Source organism: Ahaetulla prasina, chromosome 8, assembly GCF_028640845.1.
Source record: "Ahaetulla prasina isolate Xishuangbanna chromosome 8, ASM2864084v1, whole genome shotgun sequence".
NCBI lineage: Eukaryota > Metazoa > Chordata > Lepidosauria > Squamata > Colubridae > Ahaetulla > Ahaetulla prasina.
In genome coordinates this window covers 75,194,576-75,214,084 of record NC_080546.1, presented here as the reverse complement: position 1 = coordinate 75,214,084, position 19,509 = coordinate 75,194,576, and the positions used below count along the sequence as shown (strand labels likewise).

Below are 19,509 nucleotides of genomic sequence, written 5' to 3'. Positions count from 1 at the left end.
GCTGCAGAGGCACGCCTGATTCGGATTTCCCTGACCCGGCCGTCAGCGGAGGAGTGGGACATGACATAAGGTCACAAAACGGAGCAAAACTCATTCCAGAAATGCGTCCCTTAGCAACATACATTTTGGGCTCAATTGTGGTCGTAAATTGAGGACTACCTGTACCTGCTGGTGGGGCAATTCTTGGAGTCAACATCTTTTTTTAAAAAAATTATTTTACATTTATATCCCGCTCTTCTCCGAAGACTCAGGGCGGCTTACATTGTGTAAGGCAATAGTCTCATTCTATTTGTATATTTACAAAGTCAATTTATTTCCCCCCCAACAATCTGGGTCCTCATTTTACCTACCTTAAAAAGGATGGAAGGCGGAGTCAACCTTGGGCCTGGTGGGACTCGAGCCTGCAGTAATTGCAAGCAGCTGTGTTTTAATAACAGGCTGTCTTACAGCCTGAGCCACCCACGGCCCCTTCACATTAAGGTCATCTTTAACATCTTTGCTCTGCCTGCTACAACAGAGGACTGTTCTGCCCTTTTAACCTGGGTGTCAAACTCAATGTGCCACGTTGCTGTCCTGTGATGTTTCATGACGTTTTTCCCATCCGTGGAGCTAGGGTGGGCGTGGCCTACATGTGACACATCCGGTTTGACACCCTTGGTCTAAGACCGTGATGGCGAACCTACGGCACGCGTAGCCGTATCAGTGGGCACACGAGCTCAGCTCGCTGAGGCTGAAAACGGCCCATTTGCCAACTTCCAATCCCATTGGCAAACGGGCTCTTTCTGGCATTCGGAGGATGTCTGAAGGGGTGCAGAAGGCCCTCCCCAGACTCCTAGAGAAGCCCTGGAGTCTGGGGACAGCAAAAAACGGCCCTTGCGGTCCCACTGGAAGTTGGCAAATGAACCGTTTTTTGGCCTCCGGAGGACCTCCATGGGAGTGGGGAAGGCCGTTTTCACACACACACACACACCCCAACTCCTAGAAAGGCTCTAGAGCCAGTTAAGAGAGAAAAATGGGCCTACTGGGCCATTATGTGCCAGGAGCGGGGGAAGGGGGGTTGTCATGCGCGCATGCATGGGGGCGAGGCGCATAGAATTATGAGTGTCTGCACACATGTGCGCGACCCACCCACCCCGGCACGTGATGGCAAAAAGATTAGCCATCTCTGGTCTAAGGGATCCTGCACTAATAGGTAGCATAGCTACTGTATAGGTAGAAAGTATTTCTGGATTCATTGCATTACTCTTGACTTTTAAAAAAATTAATGTTAAAAAAAGACATCCCTGTTGCTTGCAATGTGAACAGAAACTGAAAAAAACACCACCACCCAGGAATAGGGTTTGTACTTCAGCTGTGCTTACCTCCAACCAATTGCTCTCAACATGGCCCTGGAGATGTACTAGAGAGGGCTAGTGGGTAAATGTTTAAATATTTGTATTGGGACCACTTTCAAGGGATATTTCATGCCAATGTTCCTATGGAGACCTGGGATTTCCTGCACTCCAGCCCTGGAATCCATCAAGGAATGTGATTTGAGCATCGATCTTTCACTGCAGGGTTTGCTTTGCTTCCCGAGTTGCCATCTGTTGCATTCATACACCTGGATATAGATATTTGAGCCAGGGAACTATGTATATATTTACACCTCTGTGCAAAAAGGTCTTTCTAAGAGTTGGAATCCTGAATAAAAATCTTTGGCGATTGTATTCCTTGGGTCAAAGGGTCACCGTGCCTAATGTGTGTACTTTTGAGATCAGGAACAAGGAAAGTATTGGATTTGGGGTTCCATGGAGTGCCAAACCTTTCTCTACTCAGGAACATTCTTAAATGATTAACAGATCACTGGTCACTGACCCTGTGTGAAAGATAATTGATTCTTTCTTCCTAGAATAAAATGAAAAAAAAAATCCTCTGCAAAGTAGCTGAAATTAGCTACCATAAGAAAGAAAAATATGCTGTTGTTCTTCATAGGAAAGAAGCTGAAGGGAAAATAATGCGCAAAATGAAAAAAAAAATGCCCAAAGAATTTTAAATTAAGTTCTTCCCATCAGTGCTCTTGGAAGTCTAAATTTTATCTGTTTTCTTCTTCAAACTGTTGAAACAAAATTGGGATGGGACAAGCAGAATACTGATTCTTTGGCACATGATATGATCACAATAAACTGTTACTAAGAAACTGTGTATGAAAAATCTGCCCTTAAATGGTTGCCATTTTTCCATGCCAGCATATAAAACCTGGAAAAAAATCCTTGAAGGAAGCAGCAGTAAACTGCTTACAAGACAATTCCATGGTGGTAGTTACGTAGCCACCAGAAATCACGTATTCCAAAATCATATAAACACATTTTAAAAAATTAAAAAAAGGACACGTTGCACATAGCTGAAAAATCTGGAGTGCAAAGTTTACTTCTGTATGCCAGACTAACCGAAGAATAGATGTGGAAATCTGTGTAGTCAAAATTCTCTCGCCTTTCCACATTTGACAGGCCAATAATCCATTAAAAGTCTGAAACCTTTCCAGCATTTGGGGCTTCTTCACTCAGAAGATCTTACCTTTTTTATTCTTCTTATGCCAAAGTAATTCTATGCTTTTATGCAGGATCCAGTGTTACAGGAATTAAAATTCATATTTGGGTGAAAAATGCTATTATAGAATAACAGAATTGGAAGGGACCTTGTGGTCATCTAGTCAACCCCCCTGCACAAGCAGGAAACTCTATACTATTTCTCACAAGAGGCTGTCCAGTCTCTTCTTGATTATTAGATGATGCAGAATTTTATTGAAGCACATTATCATCAATCATTGTCTAAATTATAGCATAATAAATTAGTATACATCAAAAATTCACTGCCGCCTAACTAGGAATTCACTGCCGCCTAACTAGGAATAAACCACTGTGTATTACTGTTTAAAGGCCTGGTCAAATTCTATTTGGAGTTGCACTAAAAAGTGTAACTAATTAAGCCAAAAAGTAGTGAATTTCTCCTGTGTCTTTTATTACAAAGACTGAAAAAAAGATACAATAAAAATGGATCCTATGGATTGCAGAGATGTTTTCACAAAACCTAAAGACAAAAACACGACAAAGTGTAAACTATGATGTAAAGTTTATATACAAGAATATAAGGTTTATCTGGATTATTTACAAGGTTTGGGAAAGTAATATTTTACAACTTTTTTTTTTTTCAAAGAGCCACTACTTACTTTACAGTTAGGCTACAGAAACCTTTAATTTGTGAAGCATCAAAGTACTTCAATTTAAAACAGTACTAAGCTTTGTATAAAATACTATGTGCAAATGATTAATACACACTTATTGATGTACTTCTTGCCCAAGTAGCACATGTGCATGGATAATTTCTCTGTAATGAATAAAACTAGATGACGCATTCCCGATAACATAAAATTAGGCCTAATATTCAAAGGTAAATAGAGACATAGTGATGGCTATAGTTTATAGCACGCTTTCAATGCAACGTATGTTGGCAGACGCCAGTCCCATAAAGTGCAGTGCACCTCCCCACAGAAGTATGCATGAGATTGAAGTTTAATGCACACCAACTCATGGACGTTAGAGGCCCTAAGCATGTATAATTCAGCAGAGGATTTGGGGAAAGAAACTCTCAAGATATTTTTGAGTTCTATTTTGCCCATCTTTGAGTTACAATTTCTGTTAGAGTAAAGTTTTTAAAATGAACTTTGTCTTTTAAATGCCAAGTTGCAAAATTGGCATTTAAAATTGGCGCTGTTATCTCCCACACTGTGGCTCCCACATTTGTTTTTACTTGGAACAAAACCAAACTGAACAAGTCGACTCCAATGCCCAAATGGATACATAACCTACGCAGAAAGGTTAGCCAGACAGAATGTATTATGAATATAATTAAAGGAAGAATTATAAAGAAGATCAAAGTTAGGTTTTGGACAGCTCTAAACAATACATTTTGGAAACAATTATACAGAAGAAAAATCATGATTTGGGCAATTATAGTTTATTATATGTACACAATTAGAAGGAGGGAAGCCTCTTTTCTTCTTAAAAGAAGCGGCTCTTTCATGCTACCGGGTGTTTATCGCTGCGGGAAGAAGATGCGAAAGAACTTAAGGCAGGGCAACTAAATGTGACCAGAAACTCCAAGCAATTAGCACTGCAGCTTGCGGATGCTGCGTGAAAACCTCTTAAAAACTCGTTGGCCTTTCTGCCATCGTTTGACGGAGGTGATTACCAACTCCCCAGCCAACCTCTGTCCCATGACTAAATATGGTGCGTTGATATCATTCATCTCATCGCAGGTACACTGAAGGCCACCTCTGAGCCAGAGCACCGTCTTCTTCAGGTCTCTTTCCGTCACCCCGTTCAGCTTGTAGATGGTTTTGCTCTTTGTTTCTGGAGTGATCTTGGTGTCTCCATTGATGTAGGCGATCTCCTTCACTTTTATCTTTAGAGCTAAGAGGGATAATGAGGAACAGAGCAGGGGTGGAGGTGGGGTAAAAGAAAGAGAGGGGGAGAAGAAGAGGTTTTTCTCTCATTCAGGCACATAAAAGAGAATCCAGTGAGGGAGGTCTTCTCTTGCTAATTAAACTGTCAGGTTCTGACAGAATGGACAGCAGGTGGCTCCATTTCTAAAGCCATCAAGAGCATGAAAGTAATTTCAGTCCGAATCAATCTTTGGGTGTATTTCTTTCACTTTCAAAGAAAAACAAAATCTTTGCTAAATGAGACTCTTCCTCTAGATTTTGTTGGTTGCAAATACCGAAGGTTTTTCTACATTAAAGCTTTAAAAGTGCCACATGGCTTCTTACAAAGAAGAAAAGAAAAACAACTGTCTTTTCATAGAAAAAGCAATCCCCATTTCTCCTGAAAATAGTCTGATTTAATTTAAAAAACTCCTTGGTTAATCGGTGCATTTTATCTATTGCATTTTGAAAGAATGAACAAAATAATTGTGATTTATAGCTGCATTAGATTTGGTGCAATAACTGAAAAAAGAGAGAGATAGCATCATGTTTATTAAGAAAAACCAAATATCTGCTTGGTTGGAATATCAGATGAAAACTTAATGCTAGTTAACATGAATAAAATTCACTCTCTATGCTATTCTTTAATGATAAGGGCATTGATCGTATAAATTTGTGATCAAACTGTAATAAAATAACTTCTTCAGTTAGAATATGATAAAATTACAACATATATTTATAATTTGTGCCAGTTACCCTTGTTTCCTTGAAAATAAATATCCTGTCTTATATTTTTTTTGAACCCTGAAGTAAGTGTTTGGCCTTATTTTTGGGGAGGTCTTATTATTTTAGGGTGCGTGGAGCAAGATGGGGTTCCTCTTGCCTTATCTGATTTCCAGCTTTGAGTTTAAATATTTTTGGGGAGAGCTTATTTTCAGGGGGAAGCTTATTTTAGCGCATATGCTCAAAAGCCCGATTGGGCTTATTATCAGGGAATGTCTTATTTTCGGGGAAACAGGGTAGTTTATCACATTTTACTTGTCTTATTCAGGAGGGTTTTCCAAATATTCTTATCCAGAAATGATACATTATTTGTCTTACCTCTATAAAGTAATTCTCTAACTTTTCTTCTAGAGCCAATACTCTTTAGTTCCTGGTATGTCAGAATTTCACGGGACAAATTAATCTCTTTTTAAGAAAAGATGCCATTTCTCTACCCATATGGAATGTGAAAGATTTGCCCAAGCTGTTGGGGATTTGTGGTAGATTAATGTAACAACGTTGTACATTTAAAATGTTACACCAACTTAAAATCTGAAGTGAAGCCTATCAAAAGTATTTCTCAGCTTTCCTTTCATATCTTTGTGGTTGTCTTGTGCTCTGAAAAGTCAGGAGCAATTTTCTATTTTACTCTTCCCAAGAAGCCATTCCTCCCTGCTGCATAAGAAATGGGGACTGAATAGGATAAAGCCTGTTTTCAAATTCATAGCAGGACATAAGCCGAGGCCTCCCTCCTCAGTCCCCTTCCTCTGCAGGTGGGCGGAAGGGAAACAGAATGAAACCAAGGCCTCCAACACTACTGTGCTACTGGGCTCCATTTCACATCAGCAAAGAATCAGAAAATTCAAGGATGTCACATTCATATTATTTATATTTCTGCAACTCTGAAATACCTGACATGGCGGTTTCAGGGGGTAATAAAAAAGATATATATGTCTACATACAACTAGCTAATTCCTGGATTCTATTACTCCCCAAGGTGACCAAATGTGAAAACCAGTTGGTTTACATAGACAGAGGTACTGGAATAGAATCACTGGTAAAACTATTGAGAACTAAACCAATGTCTGTTGTCATCTATAGAACAAGGTACTGTACAACCAATACACATGAAAGAGAAAAAAATACAGGTTCCCCCCCCCAATTCAAGCATCGTTAGAACAGTTTGGACTTTGAATGTCCAGCTAAGGAAGCTTTAGAACAGCGGTAGTCAACCTTTTTATACCTACCGCCCACTTTTGTATCTCTGTTAGTAGTAAAATTTTCTAACCGCCCACCGGTTCCACAGTAATGTATCCACAGTAATGTGTATCATCATCTGTGCATGCCTCTTGCGCATTGTGGATTGGGTTGAGGGTGGGGACGCTGGCTACCAGCTCTGCTTGTCTGTTACAGCTGGCTGGTGGGAGGGGAGATGCGCGAGCTATTCTGGGACGAGGCTCTTTTGTTTGCGGTCACACCATAGCGCCATTTAGTTTCACTTATGTTACATGAACTAAATTTATGCGCGGGCAATACAAATAGTATATTTTCAGAAATTTAAATTGTCACGGGGGATTTTATGAAAACCTAATGAAAATGTTTTTAAATAATGCTATGAATTTTTTTAAAAAAGTCAATTAAATTAAAAAAAAAGGAAAGTGCTTCAATATCGGACAAAACCCCTACCGCCCACCATGAAAGCTGGAACGCCCACTAGTGGGCGGTAGGGACCAGGTTGACTGCCACTGCTTTAGAATCTCATTTCTTGCTAAATAGAAAGGAGACGAGGCCACAGTGGACAACGTTGTATAGAAAAAAGAACAACAGTAGAAAGGCCAGAGCACACGACATGTTTATTACAAAGAGCAGCTCTCGTAGTCCTGTGATGGTGAACCTATGGTACGCGTGCCACAGGTGGCACACCGCGCCCTCTCTGTGGGCACGCAAGCCGTTGCAACAATTCAGCTCCTCTGCACACGTGCGCCACCCACTGGCCAGCTGGTCATCAAGTCTCTACCGCACATGTGGGGGGACACGTGTGGGGGGCCATGCGGGCATGAGTGGTGAGTGGGGCGCATGCGTGGGGGTGTGAGGCATGCAGGGGCCGCACCGGGGCCGCATGCTCCTTGTATTTTGGAGGTTCGGGTGCGCATTCACGCACTGGGCACTTGGTCCGGAAAAGTTTAGCCATCACTGTCCTAGTCTGATAGACTAAATAGAAACCTAATAATAATCCTATCGTTATGTGAATTAGGATCCACTGCTGAAATAAAAGCTTGAACGCCTTTGTCATTTAAAATTGACCATAATTGCACGTCTTACAAAATTGATTGTTACTGCAATCAGAGGACAAAATCCCTAGTTTTCAATCAGAGTATCTCCCTCGTACTTACCAAAGTCATTTTTGCAAAGATTTTCTACAATTTCATTGTCGTCTTCATTCTTGTTTTTGCAGGCATCACAAACTTTTGGCACTGTAAGAAATAAGTTTTAAAAAAGAACCTTGAGAGAAGTTTCAAATGAAAGAAGTAGGAAGCCATTTGGAACGAAAGGATACACTTTTAATATGTAGTTATGGCAGGTTTTCTTATTCTTGATTTTATTTCAGGATAGCCTGAAGGGCTGATTCCAAAGCATTTGGAGCCTGAGATAACTGATGAATCCCACTGGCCATTTAAAAACTGGTGAAAAAATAGGTAGCCGGTACTAAATAGATACCATAGATACCATAACAAATTCAATGAAAACTCCGAGTGGATTTTTGAACCATGGACATGGATTCTGAGTGGGATTGAAGTCTCTCCCTAACGCTCTTACACAGCAGGTCCTCCAGAGCATGGCTCTCCAACCTTGGCAACTTTAAGCCTGGCGGACTTCAACTCCATCAGGCTTAAAATTGCCAAGGTTGGAGACCCCTGCTCCAGAGAGAAGGGATTAATGCCCTGGTGGAAGGGCATTGGAAGACCCAGCCATCTTCAGGAAAGAACATGGAGCAATGAAAAAGTGCATAAAATGCATTTACTGATGAGTTTCTTTTACGGAATTATCCTTCTCCAAATCCATTATTTAAAAACAACAGCGGGAGAATATCATCTTCCCCATCCCCAAGTTAATTAAAGCCACATTTTCTAACACTAAACTGATACTAGCTGAAAGCTCCAACTTTTAAAAATGAAAAATCAGTAGTGTGAATGTGTTGCTTCTGTTATCAATATTTTATCAGATTCAGCATTTCCTGTTACCTTTTATTCATACAATACCTACAGAAAACTTAATTGGCCAGTTGACATGGGAATGACTTTCTGTACTGATTAATGTTAGGACAACAGTTCCATAATTACAATATTCAATACGCTCAAATGGTTAAAAGTATATGCAGTATTCCAAGTCATAGTGCAACTTTTGAAGTAGAAATTCAAAAGGGAACTATACCCATTCACTTGGACTTAATCCCAGTCTATCCCACTCTATTTGTAATAGAGTGGTTTAAAGCTATCATCCCATACAGTACAGAGGTATAGGTAAAGGTAAAGGTTCCCCTCGCACATATGTGCTAGTCGTTCCCAACTCTAGCAGGTGGTGCTCATCTCTGTTTCAAAGCCGAAGAGCCAGCGCTGTCCCAAGACGTCTCCGTGGTCATGTGGTTGGCATGACTAAATGGCAAAGGCGCACGGAATGCTGTTACCTTCCCACCAAAGGTGGTCCCTATTTTTCTACTTGCATTTTCTATGTGCTTTAGAACTGCTAGGTTGGCAGAAGCTGGGACAAGTAACGGAAGCTCACCCTGTTACGCGGCACTAATGATTCGAACCGCTGAACTGCCGACCTTTTGACTGACAGGCTCAGCGTCTTAGCCACATACATACTTAGATTAAATAAGCTCTTATCAGGATCCTAATCCTGTCCTAAACTTGTTCTTAATGTTTTTTCAGGATTACAGAATTGAACCTGCCCCTAAATTCCTAAGGTCTACAGTTGCAATCCTAGGGGATCACTTTGAATAAACTTGCTTAAGAACAAGTTGAGGATAGGACCCGATGCGGATAATTTTAAACACCCATATCTAGAACTACATAAGGTTTTACGGAATCCAGGCTAGCTTCATTTTATATAAAGAGATGCACTGAACTTTCCAAATCTAGGAAAGCAAAATCTAAAATGGATTGGTTTCTATCATTAAAGGATGCCTTGCAAATCACGTTTTGGGGGTTTTTTTGGTTTTTTTTTTACTGTGTGAAAATTTGAGATACGATCTTCTACAGTTCTTCTACAGGAATTTACATTACATGCTCTAAAGTTCATTTGATGTCTCCAAATTTGTATCTGTGATGAAAAGAAACATGACATGTAGAAAGTTGATACTTTTAAAAGACACTACAAACAACTATTCTCAGCAAACTTATTCCCCCTGTATATTCCACTGAGATGCTTCGGGTGGCAGCATAAGACCGCAAACCGTATTCATGTACTGGAAAGATATCATGGAATCATTCCTGTCCCAGTCAATTCGCCCCAGATAATTGCCTCAAAATATGCCCCCAAATCAGGGGTGAAATCCAGCAGGTTTTGGAGAACCGGTAGCGGAGATTTTGAGCAGTTCAGAGAACCAGCAAATACCACCTCTGGCTGGCCCCAGAGTGGGGTGGGAATGGAGATTTTGCAATAGTCTTCCCCCAGTAGTGGGGAGGGAATGGGGATTTTGCAATATCCTGCCACACCCACCAAGCCCCACCTACAGAACCGGTAGTAAAAAATTAGATTTCACCACTGCCCCAAATCAACATTTACTTCAAAAGCCACTTAATCTACAGCAGCTTCTAATTCCACATTTTAAAAAAAAAAGTAACCAATTGCAATGGAATCCATCCTGTACATTCATTCTACTTTGGGATGCTGAAGATTTTGCGATTAAAAAAGTAAAGTCTGAAAAGGTGACAATCTTTTGAGCTCAGATTTCGGCCAAGAGACGCTGCGCCCGAACGGCTTCAACCTGCCCGGGGATCGGCCGTCGAAGCGCCCCCTTCGGCGGGCTCTTACCTTCCCTGGGAGTCGGGAGGACGTGGTCGCTGCTGGCCAGCGGGATGCACAGGTCGTTGTCCTGGGGGAACCGGGCGCAGTCCAGCATGTCGGGCCAAGGGAAGCCGAAGGCGGACATCACCGGGGCGCAGCTGTTCTTCACCTGCTCGCAGAGCGAATGGCAAGGCTCGATGGTCTCGTCCAGGTCGGCGATGCAGACGGGCGCGAAGAGGGAGCAGAGGAACTTGCGCGTGTCCGGGTGGCACTGCTTCTGCACCAGCGGGATCCAGGCGCCCGCCTGCTCCAGCACCTCCTGCATGGTCTCGTGGCCCAGCAAGTTGGGCAACCTCATGTCGGGGTACTCGATCCCGCGGCATAGCAAGAGGGAGGCGGGGATGGGCTTGCAGTTGGACCGCTTGTAGGAGAACTCGGGCTCCCCGAAGAGAAAGAGCCCGCCCGCCAGGCCGAGGCAAGCCGCCGAGAGGACCAGCAGGCGCGGGAGAAGTTGCCGCGGGGGGCGCATCTTGCCGACGGGGACGCTGAGCGGAAGGGCCCCCAACCACCACCCCCTTAGGGGAAGGCAGAAGCCGGCGAGAGGAAAAAGGCGGTCGGGGGGGGGGACGAGGCGGAGGAGAGCGGCGGGGGAGCGCGAGCTTCCAACCCTCCCTGCGCCGGCCACGCGCGGCTTCCCGCGAAGCGCTCCGGCTCCTGGCGCACCGACGGAGAACGCTGCCCGCCACTCTCGACGTTCGCGAGGGCTCCTGCGGGCATTTTGTATGCAAATAGCGAAGGGGGATTGGGAGGGCGAGGAGGCGGAGCCGCCGGACAGAAAGCCGGCGTGGATTGGTCGTCGCTTTCGCCAGGGGCCGTAGAGGAGAGGCTAACGCTTCATTGGAGTGCGTGGTGGGGGTGGTGGGGGGTCCTGGGGGTGGGAGTGGGAGGAGCCTCTGCCGAAGAGGAGTCTCCCCACCCCCTCCCACACGCGCGGGCGGGCTTGAACGCGCTGCCCAGAAAGGAGCCCGGACGGCGCTCGTCGAGGTTGAACGGCGCGGCTTGGTTCTCCATCTCCCGGCCGGCTCCTCTCACAGCTTCTTGCCTGACGGCGCCGCGAAGAAGCCGAAATGTTGCTTCTTTCCCTACGGCTGGGCTGGCGCCGCTCGGGCAGAGAAAAGCTCGGGGGTTGGAAGTCAGGGAGGCGCACAAGCACGCCGCCCCCCGCTCTCTCGACAGTCTCTCTCGCTCTTTTTCTCTCTCTCCGACTCCTTCCCTCTTTCATTCTCTTTTCTTCCTTCTTCCTTCTCTGCCCCTCCTTTCTCTCTTCGTCTTTCTCTTTCCTTCCCGCCTTCCATCCCTCTCTTTCCCACTCCCTCTCTTTCTTTCTCCACCCTTCCTTCTCCCTCCCTCTCCTCTCTCTCTCCTTCCTTTCTTCCTTCTCTCCCCTTCCCCCTCTCTTCCTTTCTCTTTCCATTCCTATCTTTCCTCTCTCCCCTCCTTCCTTCTTCCTCTCTTTCCTTCCCCGTCATTTCTCCTTCCTCTTTCCAGCCCTATCTTTCCCTCTCCTCTCTTTTTCTCCACCCTTCCTTCTCTCTCTCTCTCTCCTTCCTCTTCCTCTCTCCTCTCTCTTCCCTCCCTCCTTCCTTCCCTCTCTTCCTCTCTCCCCTCCCTCTCCTTCCTTCTTCCTCTCTCCCCTCACCCTCCTTTCTCGCTTCCCTCTCTCTTTCCCTCCCGCCTTTCATCCCTCCCTTTCTCTTCCCCTCCCTCCTTCTCTCTCTCTCTCTCCCTCTCTCCTTACCTTCTTCCTTTTCTCTTTCCCCCTCCTTTCTCTCTTCCCCTCTCTCTCCTTTCCTCCCTCTTTCTCTCCCCCTCTCTCCCTCTCTTTCTCTCTCTCCTCTCTCTCTTTCCTTCCCGCCTTCCATCCTCTCTTTCCCACTCCTCTCTTTCTTTCTCCACCCTTCCTTCTCCCTCCTCTCCTCTCCTCTCCTTCCTTCTTCCTTCTCTCCCTTCCCTCTCTTCCTTTCTCTTTCCATTCCTATCTTTCCTCTCTCTCCCCTCCTTCCCTCTCTCTCTCTTTCCTTCCCCGTCATTTCTCCTTCCTCTCTTTCCAGCCCTATCTTTCCCTCTCCTCTCTTTTTCTCCACCCTTCCTTCTCTCTCTCTCTCTCCTTCCTCTTCCTCTCTCCTCTCTCTTCCCTCCCTCCTTCCTTCCCTCTCTTCCTCTCTCCTCTCTCTCCTTCCTTCTTCCTCTCTCCCCTCACCTCCTTTCTCGCTTCCCTCTCTCTTCCCCTCCCGCCTTTCATCCCTCCTTTCTCTTCCCTCCTCCTTCTCTCTCTCTCTCCCTCTCCTTACCTTCTTCCTTTCTCTTTCCCCTCCTTTCTCTCTTCCTCTCTCTCCTTTCCTCCCTCTTTCTCTCCCCCTCCTTCCCTCTCTCCCTATCTCCGTCCATCCCTCCTTCCTTCCCTCTTTCCTTCTCTCTCTCTCCCTCCCGCGCTCTCTCTTTCTCTCCCCAGCCCTCCTTCCCTCCCTCCCTGCCTATCTCTCCGTCCCTTCCCCCGCCCCCACCTCTCTCAGATCGGTCCCAACAAACCGAATCTGCCTCCCTCGGAAACGAAGGTGGGGGGGGGAAGCAAGGGAAACGGGGCAGCGGCATCTGGGGCGCGCATGCCGTGTGCTGTGCGGGGTAGGATGGGGTTGCTGCTTTTAAACGACGGGATATATAATACAAATCGGCAAAATGCCGACCAAAATGATCCAAGGGTCCAATACTTTCCTTTAGCAAAGTTTGAAAGAATTGGGATTCTTAAGCTTTAGAAAGAAAGATAACAAAAGATAACTGAAGCCGGGAGAAGGATCGCGAAAGCCGGTGGAAATGCCGAAGTGGAGAAAGGAAGCCCTTATTTAGAGAGCAGATCATTCATCCTGAGGAATATAGAAGTGAATGACCTCTAATTTGGATTACTATAGAAGTGGATGCAAATAAATTACTCGCATTCATGGGGGACAAGTCTGTAAAGAGCTATTTTGAAGACTCAAGAGTTACTTCTGGGCTTGGTTCCAAATGCCACTTGTAGTATAGAAGAAGTCCAGCAGGAGTGGGTTGCGTCTCTCTCGACTGCTTTTTGCTTAATATCATTATCATTTATCTTTTTAAAAAAATTAGAATTAGAATTCTTTTATTGGCCAAGTGTGATTGGACACACAAGGAATGTGTCTTTGGTGCATATGCTCTCAGTGTACATAAAAAAGAGAAGATGTTCTTCAAGAATCCTAAAGTACAACACTTAATGACAATCTTAGGATACAAATAAGCAATCGAATCATACTAGGAAACAATCAATATAAATTGTAAGGATACAGCAACAAGTTACAGTCATACAGTGGTCGGAAGTGGGAGGAGATGGGTGACAGGAACGATGGGAAGATTAATAGTAATGCAGTAAATTCCCCTAAGAAAAAGAACGATGCAGAATTTAAATTCAATATGTAATAAACTAAATATATGCTAATATAGATAGAAAAGTAATTGCAAATAAATTAATATAGTCTCCTCTACTTTCTTCCTGCCAATATAAAGTCAGCGCAAAGGCATATAGTTCAAAAAAAAATGTTAAAACAGGCTTAAAAGTCTGATACACAGCATTTAAGGAAAACAAAGTTACCTTTTCTTGTTATAATCCAAGTGCAATAAACTCAAAGCTCTTCATAATAGACAAAATTCACTTTTGTGGCATGTAATTTAACAGCACATGTGTAGCTTTAACATATAAACAGGGTCTCAGCAAAAAGAACTAGCAGGAGTTAGGATTAATGTACCTTCTATCTGATTGCAGGTCGGCAACATAGGGAAGGACAACAGCCAAAGTTTTTGAAGACATTCACTGGAGAAGCATAATATTTTGTTGGGTTAACCCATTTTTTTAAATTGTAATTGACATATTTAGCATTTTTTTAAACCTGAGAACCCAGTTCACAATTTCTTTTATGTAATCCACTCTGTGTGTGTGTGTGTGTGTGTGTGTGTGTGTGTGTGTTAAAGAGAGATGTGTCAGGAAATTTTAGTTTTGCTTCTAGACAATTTTAAATACTACTAAATTTAAAGAGACTACTAAAGCATCTAGACAAAATAGATACCATAACCAAACTAATGATTTAACTATATATTACCATGCATTTTTTTAATAAATTATATTCCAAATTATATTTCAAATATCAAATTTTGCAATGTGAACGGTCATGCTAACTCTTTAAATGTTCGTGATTTTTTTTAGGAAGATTAATTCAATTTAAAAGGCCATCAGTCTGCTCAAATGGTATTTCTGGACTTGCATTAACAGAATACAAAGCTGAATAAAACTGGGAAATAATTATGCAACAGTTCCTATGTTTCGTCCCCTATGAAACTCTTATGAGTATTAGGTCATATTGTTTCAAACAAGAAACCAACAATTTCTGCTTCCAATACTTCTGGTTAAGAAACTTTAAGGAAAATTCCACATCCAAAGGATACAGTTGTCCTAGCTCCAATTTTAAAGGAATGATATGATTCCGAAGTATGCTTTTACACACTTGAGAGACAATTTTTAAAAGTGCCAATTATCTGTTGGAAAGAAAAATACACATTAACATGTGGGGGGTGGTTATGGCTGATAAACTAAAAAGAATCTATCAATAATACATCAAAGTATCATTTCCCTTTAACCTAAGTTATTTTGTCTAAAGTCAATGACGTTGTTGAACCACAACAAGATGACACAAGGTGTCATGTAACACCTTCAGGTAGACTTAATCAGGGATTTAGAAATTATCACTAGCCCAAATGTTAACATATGCCATATAGGGATTTAGTTTATAGTTTAGTTAAACTTAGTTTAGTTTGGCTAAATTTAATTGTATCCATGTATCCACAACATTAAATTCTCGCATGCTTTCATGACAGCAGTCCAACTCTTAGAAAGGGTTTTCTGTTTTTAAATTTTGTTATGATCCTTTATTGTACCCAATACTAAATTAAAAACTGAGTACCATTATAAGGTCTACCTGTAAATTGAAAATGTTTGCCAAACAATTATATAAAATATATACATTATTTCTAGTCAGACCACAGGCATGTATCCAAACTATTTCACTGTCTCCATTATTAACCACAACTCTTTCATAATAATATTCAGTGTCCAACGCTTCTTATGAAATTTGAGGCTTTATATTTCTATCTCTCTGGCCAGTTTTGAATTTCTACTTAATAAAATCTGATCCACATACTTTTTAGGATCCCCAAAAGATTTTTTTTAATCGTTTTTCATATGGGATAAAATTAGTTTCTTGCAAAAACAAACCAACCCAAACTTCCTTTAGGAAGAAGCAGTTACATTTTGTAAGCCATCTTTCTCCTATTAGATATTCTTCACAGTTTTTTGTCATTCCTAAGGATTAGTTTGTTGTTTAGATGAATTGTTTGAAAAGTTACAAATTTTTCAACTCTACACAATTGGATTAGTATTGTGTTGAAAAATTCTTCTTTGTTTTTTAACCCACTTTATCTAGTTGAAATGATTGCTTTCAAAACTAATTACTGTGGAAGGGGGGTGGGGGCGGGAAACCATTGAGTGAATTATCATGGGTGGGGCTACTTACTTGAGTTACAGTTAAAGGATGCCTATGAATATTCTGTTCGATACTGATTTCTCATCAGTCCAAACATTTGCAGTGTCTCTTGCAACGTGTTCCGTGAGAACTTGAGGAAACCTCTTGTGTTGTTCTTTTCCAAATCCAAACATGGATGTAGTCAAGGACACTGCAGAATATTGAAGAAAAATATAACAGAAAGAAAACATGGATTGTTGTCCCCCCCAGGCCCGTACAAGGTCACTTTACAAAGATAAGGTAAGCTCCAAATTCCTGTCAGAATAAATTCTAAAGATTTTAACATTAGCTAGGAAGATAGAAGCAGAGCAAGATGACTACTCTATAAGGAAGTGGAAGAAGAATATATTTTGGCACACTTTGAAATTGAAATATGCTTGGTATTTTAAACTTCATTAAATAATTCACATGTCTCTATGGCAATTGCATTGATGTTGATGTCTTCTTTAGTTCATATGCAATTTCATCACAGTATATATTTTCTTCATTATTTTGGAATTACTATATACTGTAGCAGCTCTATTCTTAGACAGTGAGGCAGACTTTAAAAAACAGATTTGTATTCTACTACAAATTGTATTGACATTGTGTTTTGCTGCCAGAGGGAGAGACAGCACCCAAAATAATTCAAACAGCAATGAGAGTAGGTGAGTTCACAGTGATTGTTTAACTTCAGGCAGCTGAATGACTTGAATTGACTACACCTCTCATATACTATTTCCTTAACAAGATGGGAGCCATGATGCTATTCTAATATTTTCATTGACAAGGAGGAGAAAAGTTGTATTTTCTTCTTTCTGCTAAGGAATTTGAATTGAGATGTACTGCAGCTAACCAAATCAACAACGCCAACACCCATGGGACCATGGTTGGTTAAAAGAGACAGTCATATTTTCATCAAAGTCTATTACTGTGGATTTTATGTAGCAAGTTTTAATTAAAAATGAGTAAATAAATGTTGAGGGTGAAGGTTTGTTCTCCAAGCCAGGGGTCTCCAACCTTGGCAACTTTAAGACTTGTGGAACTGGCTGAGGAATTCTGGGAGTTGAAGATTGGAGACCCCTGCTCCAAACTATGAGTTGGTTTCTGAATGTTTTGTTTACCAGGCTAGGTAACATCTTCATTGGAGTTTAGGGGATGTCAGTGTCTGTTCTCCTGACCCATCAAAAGACCCTCACTTGACACACCCACACCTGACCCATTTCAAGACCTGCTGACCACACAAAGCCCTTATAAACAGAACACTGTTACCCCCTAAACTCCACTGAAGATGTTACCTAGCCTGATAACAAAACATCCAGAAACCAAACCTCAAGCTCAGAGAACAAACCTTCACCTGAGCTACAGATATTCGCCACTATTGCATATCAAATGATTTAAAAGATGGTCTTCTTTAGCAGGCAGTAAAAACGTATTTGAACAAGTCATACATTTTTGGATCATAATTTGTTTCCCCTTAAATTTAAACCCTTTTCCAGTCCTGTGTATGTGCAGATGTTGAAGGTGTAAAAAAAAAACTGCATGGGCGCTTTTGATGTAAACATGTAGTTCAAGTTCTAAAATCTGCAATAATATAGGACTTCATTTGATAAGGTAAGCTTCAAATTTCTGCCAGAAGAAATTCTAAAGATTTTTAGGAAGACAGAAGCACGGCAAAATGACTACTGTATAAGGCAGTTGAAGAAGAATATGTTTTGGCCCAATTCAAAACTGAAATATGCTTGGTATTTTAGCCTTTGTCTTCAATAAATAATGCACAGGTCTCTATGGCAATTGCATAGATATTGAAGTTTTCTTTAGTTCATATGCAATTTCATCACTATATTTTCTTCATTATTTTGGAATTACTATATACTATATCACAAGGATGTCAAACTCGATTTCATCGAGAGCCGCATCAGGGTTTTGGAATGCTACCATACTTAGTCCAAATATTTTGCTGAGGCCAATAACTGTTCATATTCTGATGCACATGCAACTTGCTTAGCCCACTTATCTTTCTCCAGCATTTTCTCCACACATGATAGTCCTGTAATATAGGAAGCTTAAAATCTCTTCACCTAGAGATAGACCAAGCTAGGGTTAAGCTGGGGGCATGGCCTTTCACATCCCCCCCCCCTTTTTAAGGAATATGAAGGGAGTTTGGTATCAAATTTTATTTATTTATTTTTTATTTATTTATTTAATTTTGTCATAACAATATACACAAGCATCACACAAAAAGATTATGTAGTATATAAACATATATATGAGGTAATATAAGGAAGTATAAGCATATATCTATATAAGAAGAAGAAAAAACAAGCAAACAATAGGACAGGAATGGTAGGCACGTTTGTGCTCTTATGCACGCCCCTTATAGTCCTCTTAGGAATGGGGTGAGGTCAACAGTAGATAGTTTTTGGTTAAAGCTTTTGGGATTATGGGAAGAGACCACAGAGTCAGGTAATGTGTTCCAGGCACAGATAACTCTGTTACAGAAGTCATATTTTCTGCAATCCAAATTGGAGCGGTTGACATTAAGTTTAAATCTATTGGTTGCTCTTGTATTATTGCAGTTGAAGCTGAAGTAGTCTAACAAGAAGGACATTACAATAGATGATTCTATGAGCTAAACTTAGGTCCTGTCAAAGGCGATAGAGTTCCAAGTTTTCTAAACCTAGGATTTCAAGTCTGGTGAGATAAGGTAAATTACAACTCCCACACAAAAGTATTTGACAATCTGTTTTTCAGCTTCCAGAATAAAATAATTTCCCCATCTTCTCTTCGTGAAATGATTTTTAGAATAAGCCAACATGTTGCATGAAGTTCTTTTTTTTTACTTAAAAAAACCATATTCTATTTCAGCCTCTCTTCAGTAGATTGGTGTTTCAGGATTGTAAATTTAGAAGCACTACGTATGCACCACCTGGCAAAATATGCAAGGCTGTTTGCAAAGGAAGACCAGTTTTTTTCAGAATAGGTTAGTAATATTGCTTGATTTTCGAGATAAGGATAAGGATGTTGTATTTAACCCTCTGCAAAAAAATGATCTAAAAAGTATTGTGCAAAGCCATTCCAGATTATTTAATTCAGATGAAGTTGAACAAGATTACTCATTGGAAGCATTAATAGTGAAGTAAGGTTTAGATATTTTGGACACATAGTGCTAAGGCAAGAGTCATTAAATAAGATCCTGATATTTGGAAAAATAAAACAGAATAAAGAAAAAAAATAGCAGCTACAAGTTGGCGAGATACCATTACTGATTGTACCAGCATGAGCTTCTAAGAACTGAAAAAAAGCAATTACAGAAAAATAATCCTCTTAAAATAGTATTTATTAGGTCATTAAGATCTAAATTAGGCATTGACATTTGCAATCTATTTTATTTCACAACTGCATGAAATAGGCCATTATCATATGATTCTGCAGAGAATGAGAGATACGAGATACTCTGCAGAATAACAGACAATGCAAGTAATGTAATTACAAATAGTACTTGAAAGTGTTCTGTTACAATATTTGTCTTCTACACAAATCATCTACCATTTGACAGCGATGGGCCCAGCGGTGAAATCCAGCTGGATCTATCTGGCTTGCGCGAACTGGCAGCACCGACGGTGGGAGGCTCCGCCCATTACGTCCCATTTTTGA

At 41.5% G+C, this 19,509-nt stretch overlaps 1 protein-coding gene across 1 annotated transcript; it reads right to left on the bottom strand.

Moving 5' to 3' along the window:
* Positions 1-3,062: 3,062 nt before the first annotated feature.
* On the bottom strand, positions 3,063-11,013 carry SFRP2 (secreted frizzled related protein 2). The gene is made up of 3 exons (XM_058193137.1): positions 10,259-11,013; positions 7,615-7,695; positions 3,063-4,448 (listed from the first exon to the last, which is right to left on the bottom strand). Exons 1-3 carry the CDS (start codon positions 10,758-10,760, stop codon positions 4,144-4,146), a joined length of 888 nt encoding a protein of 295 aa, XP_058049120.1. The 5' UTR covers positions 10,761-11,013; the 3' UTR covers positions 3,063-4,143.
* Between the last annotated feature and the right edge of the window lie 8,496 nt (positions 11,014-19,509).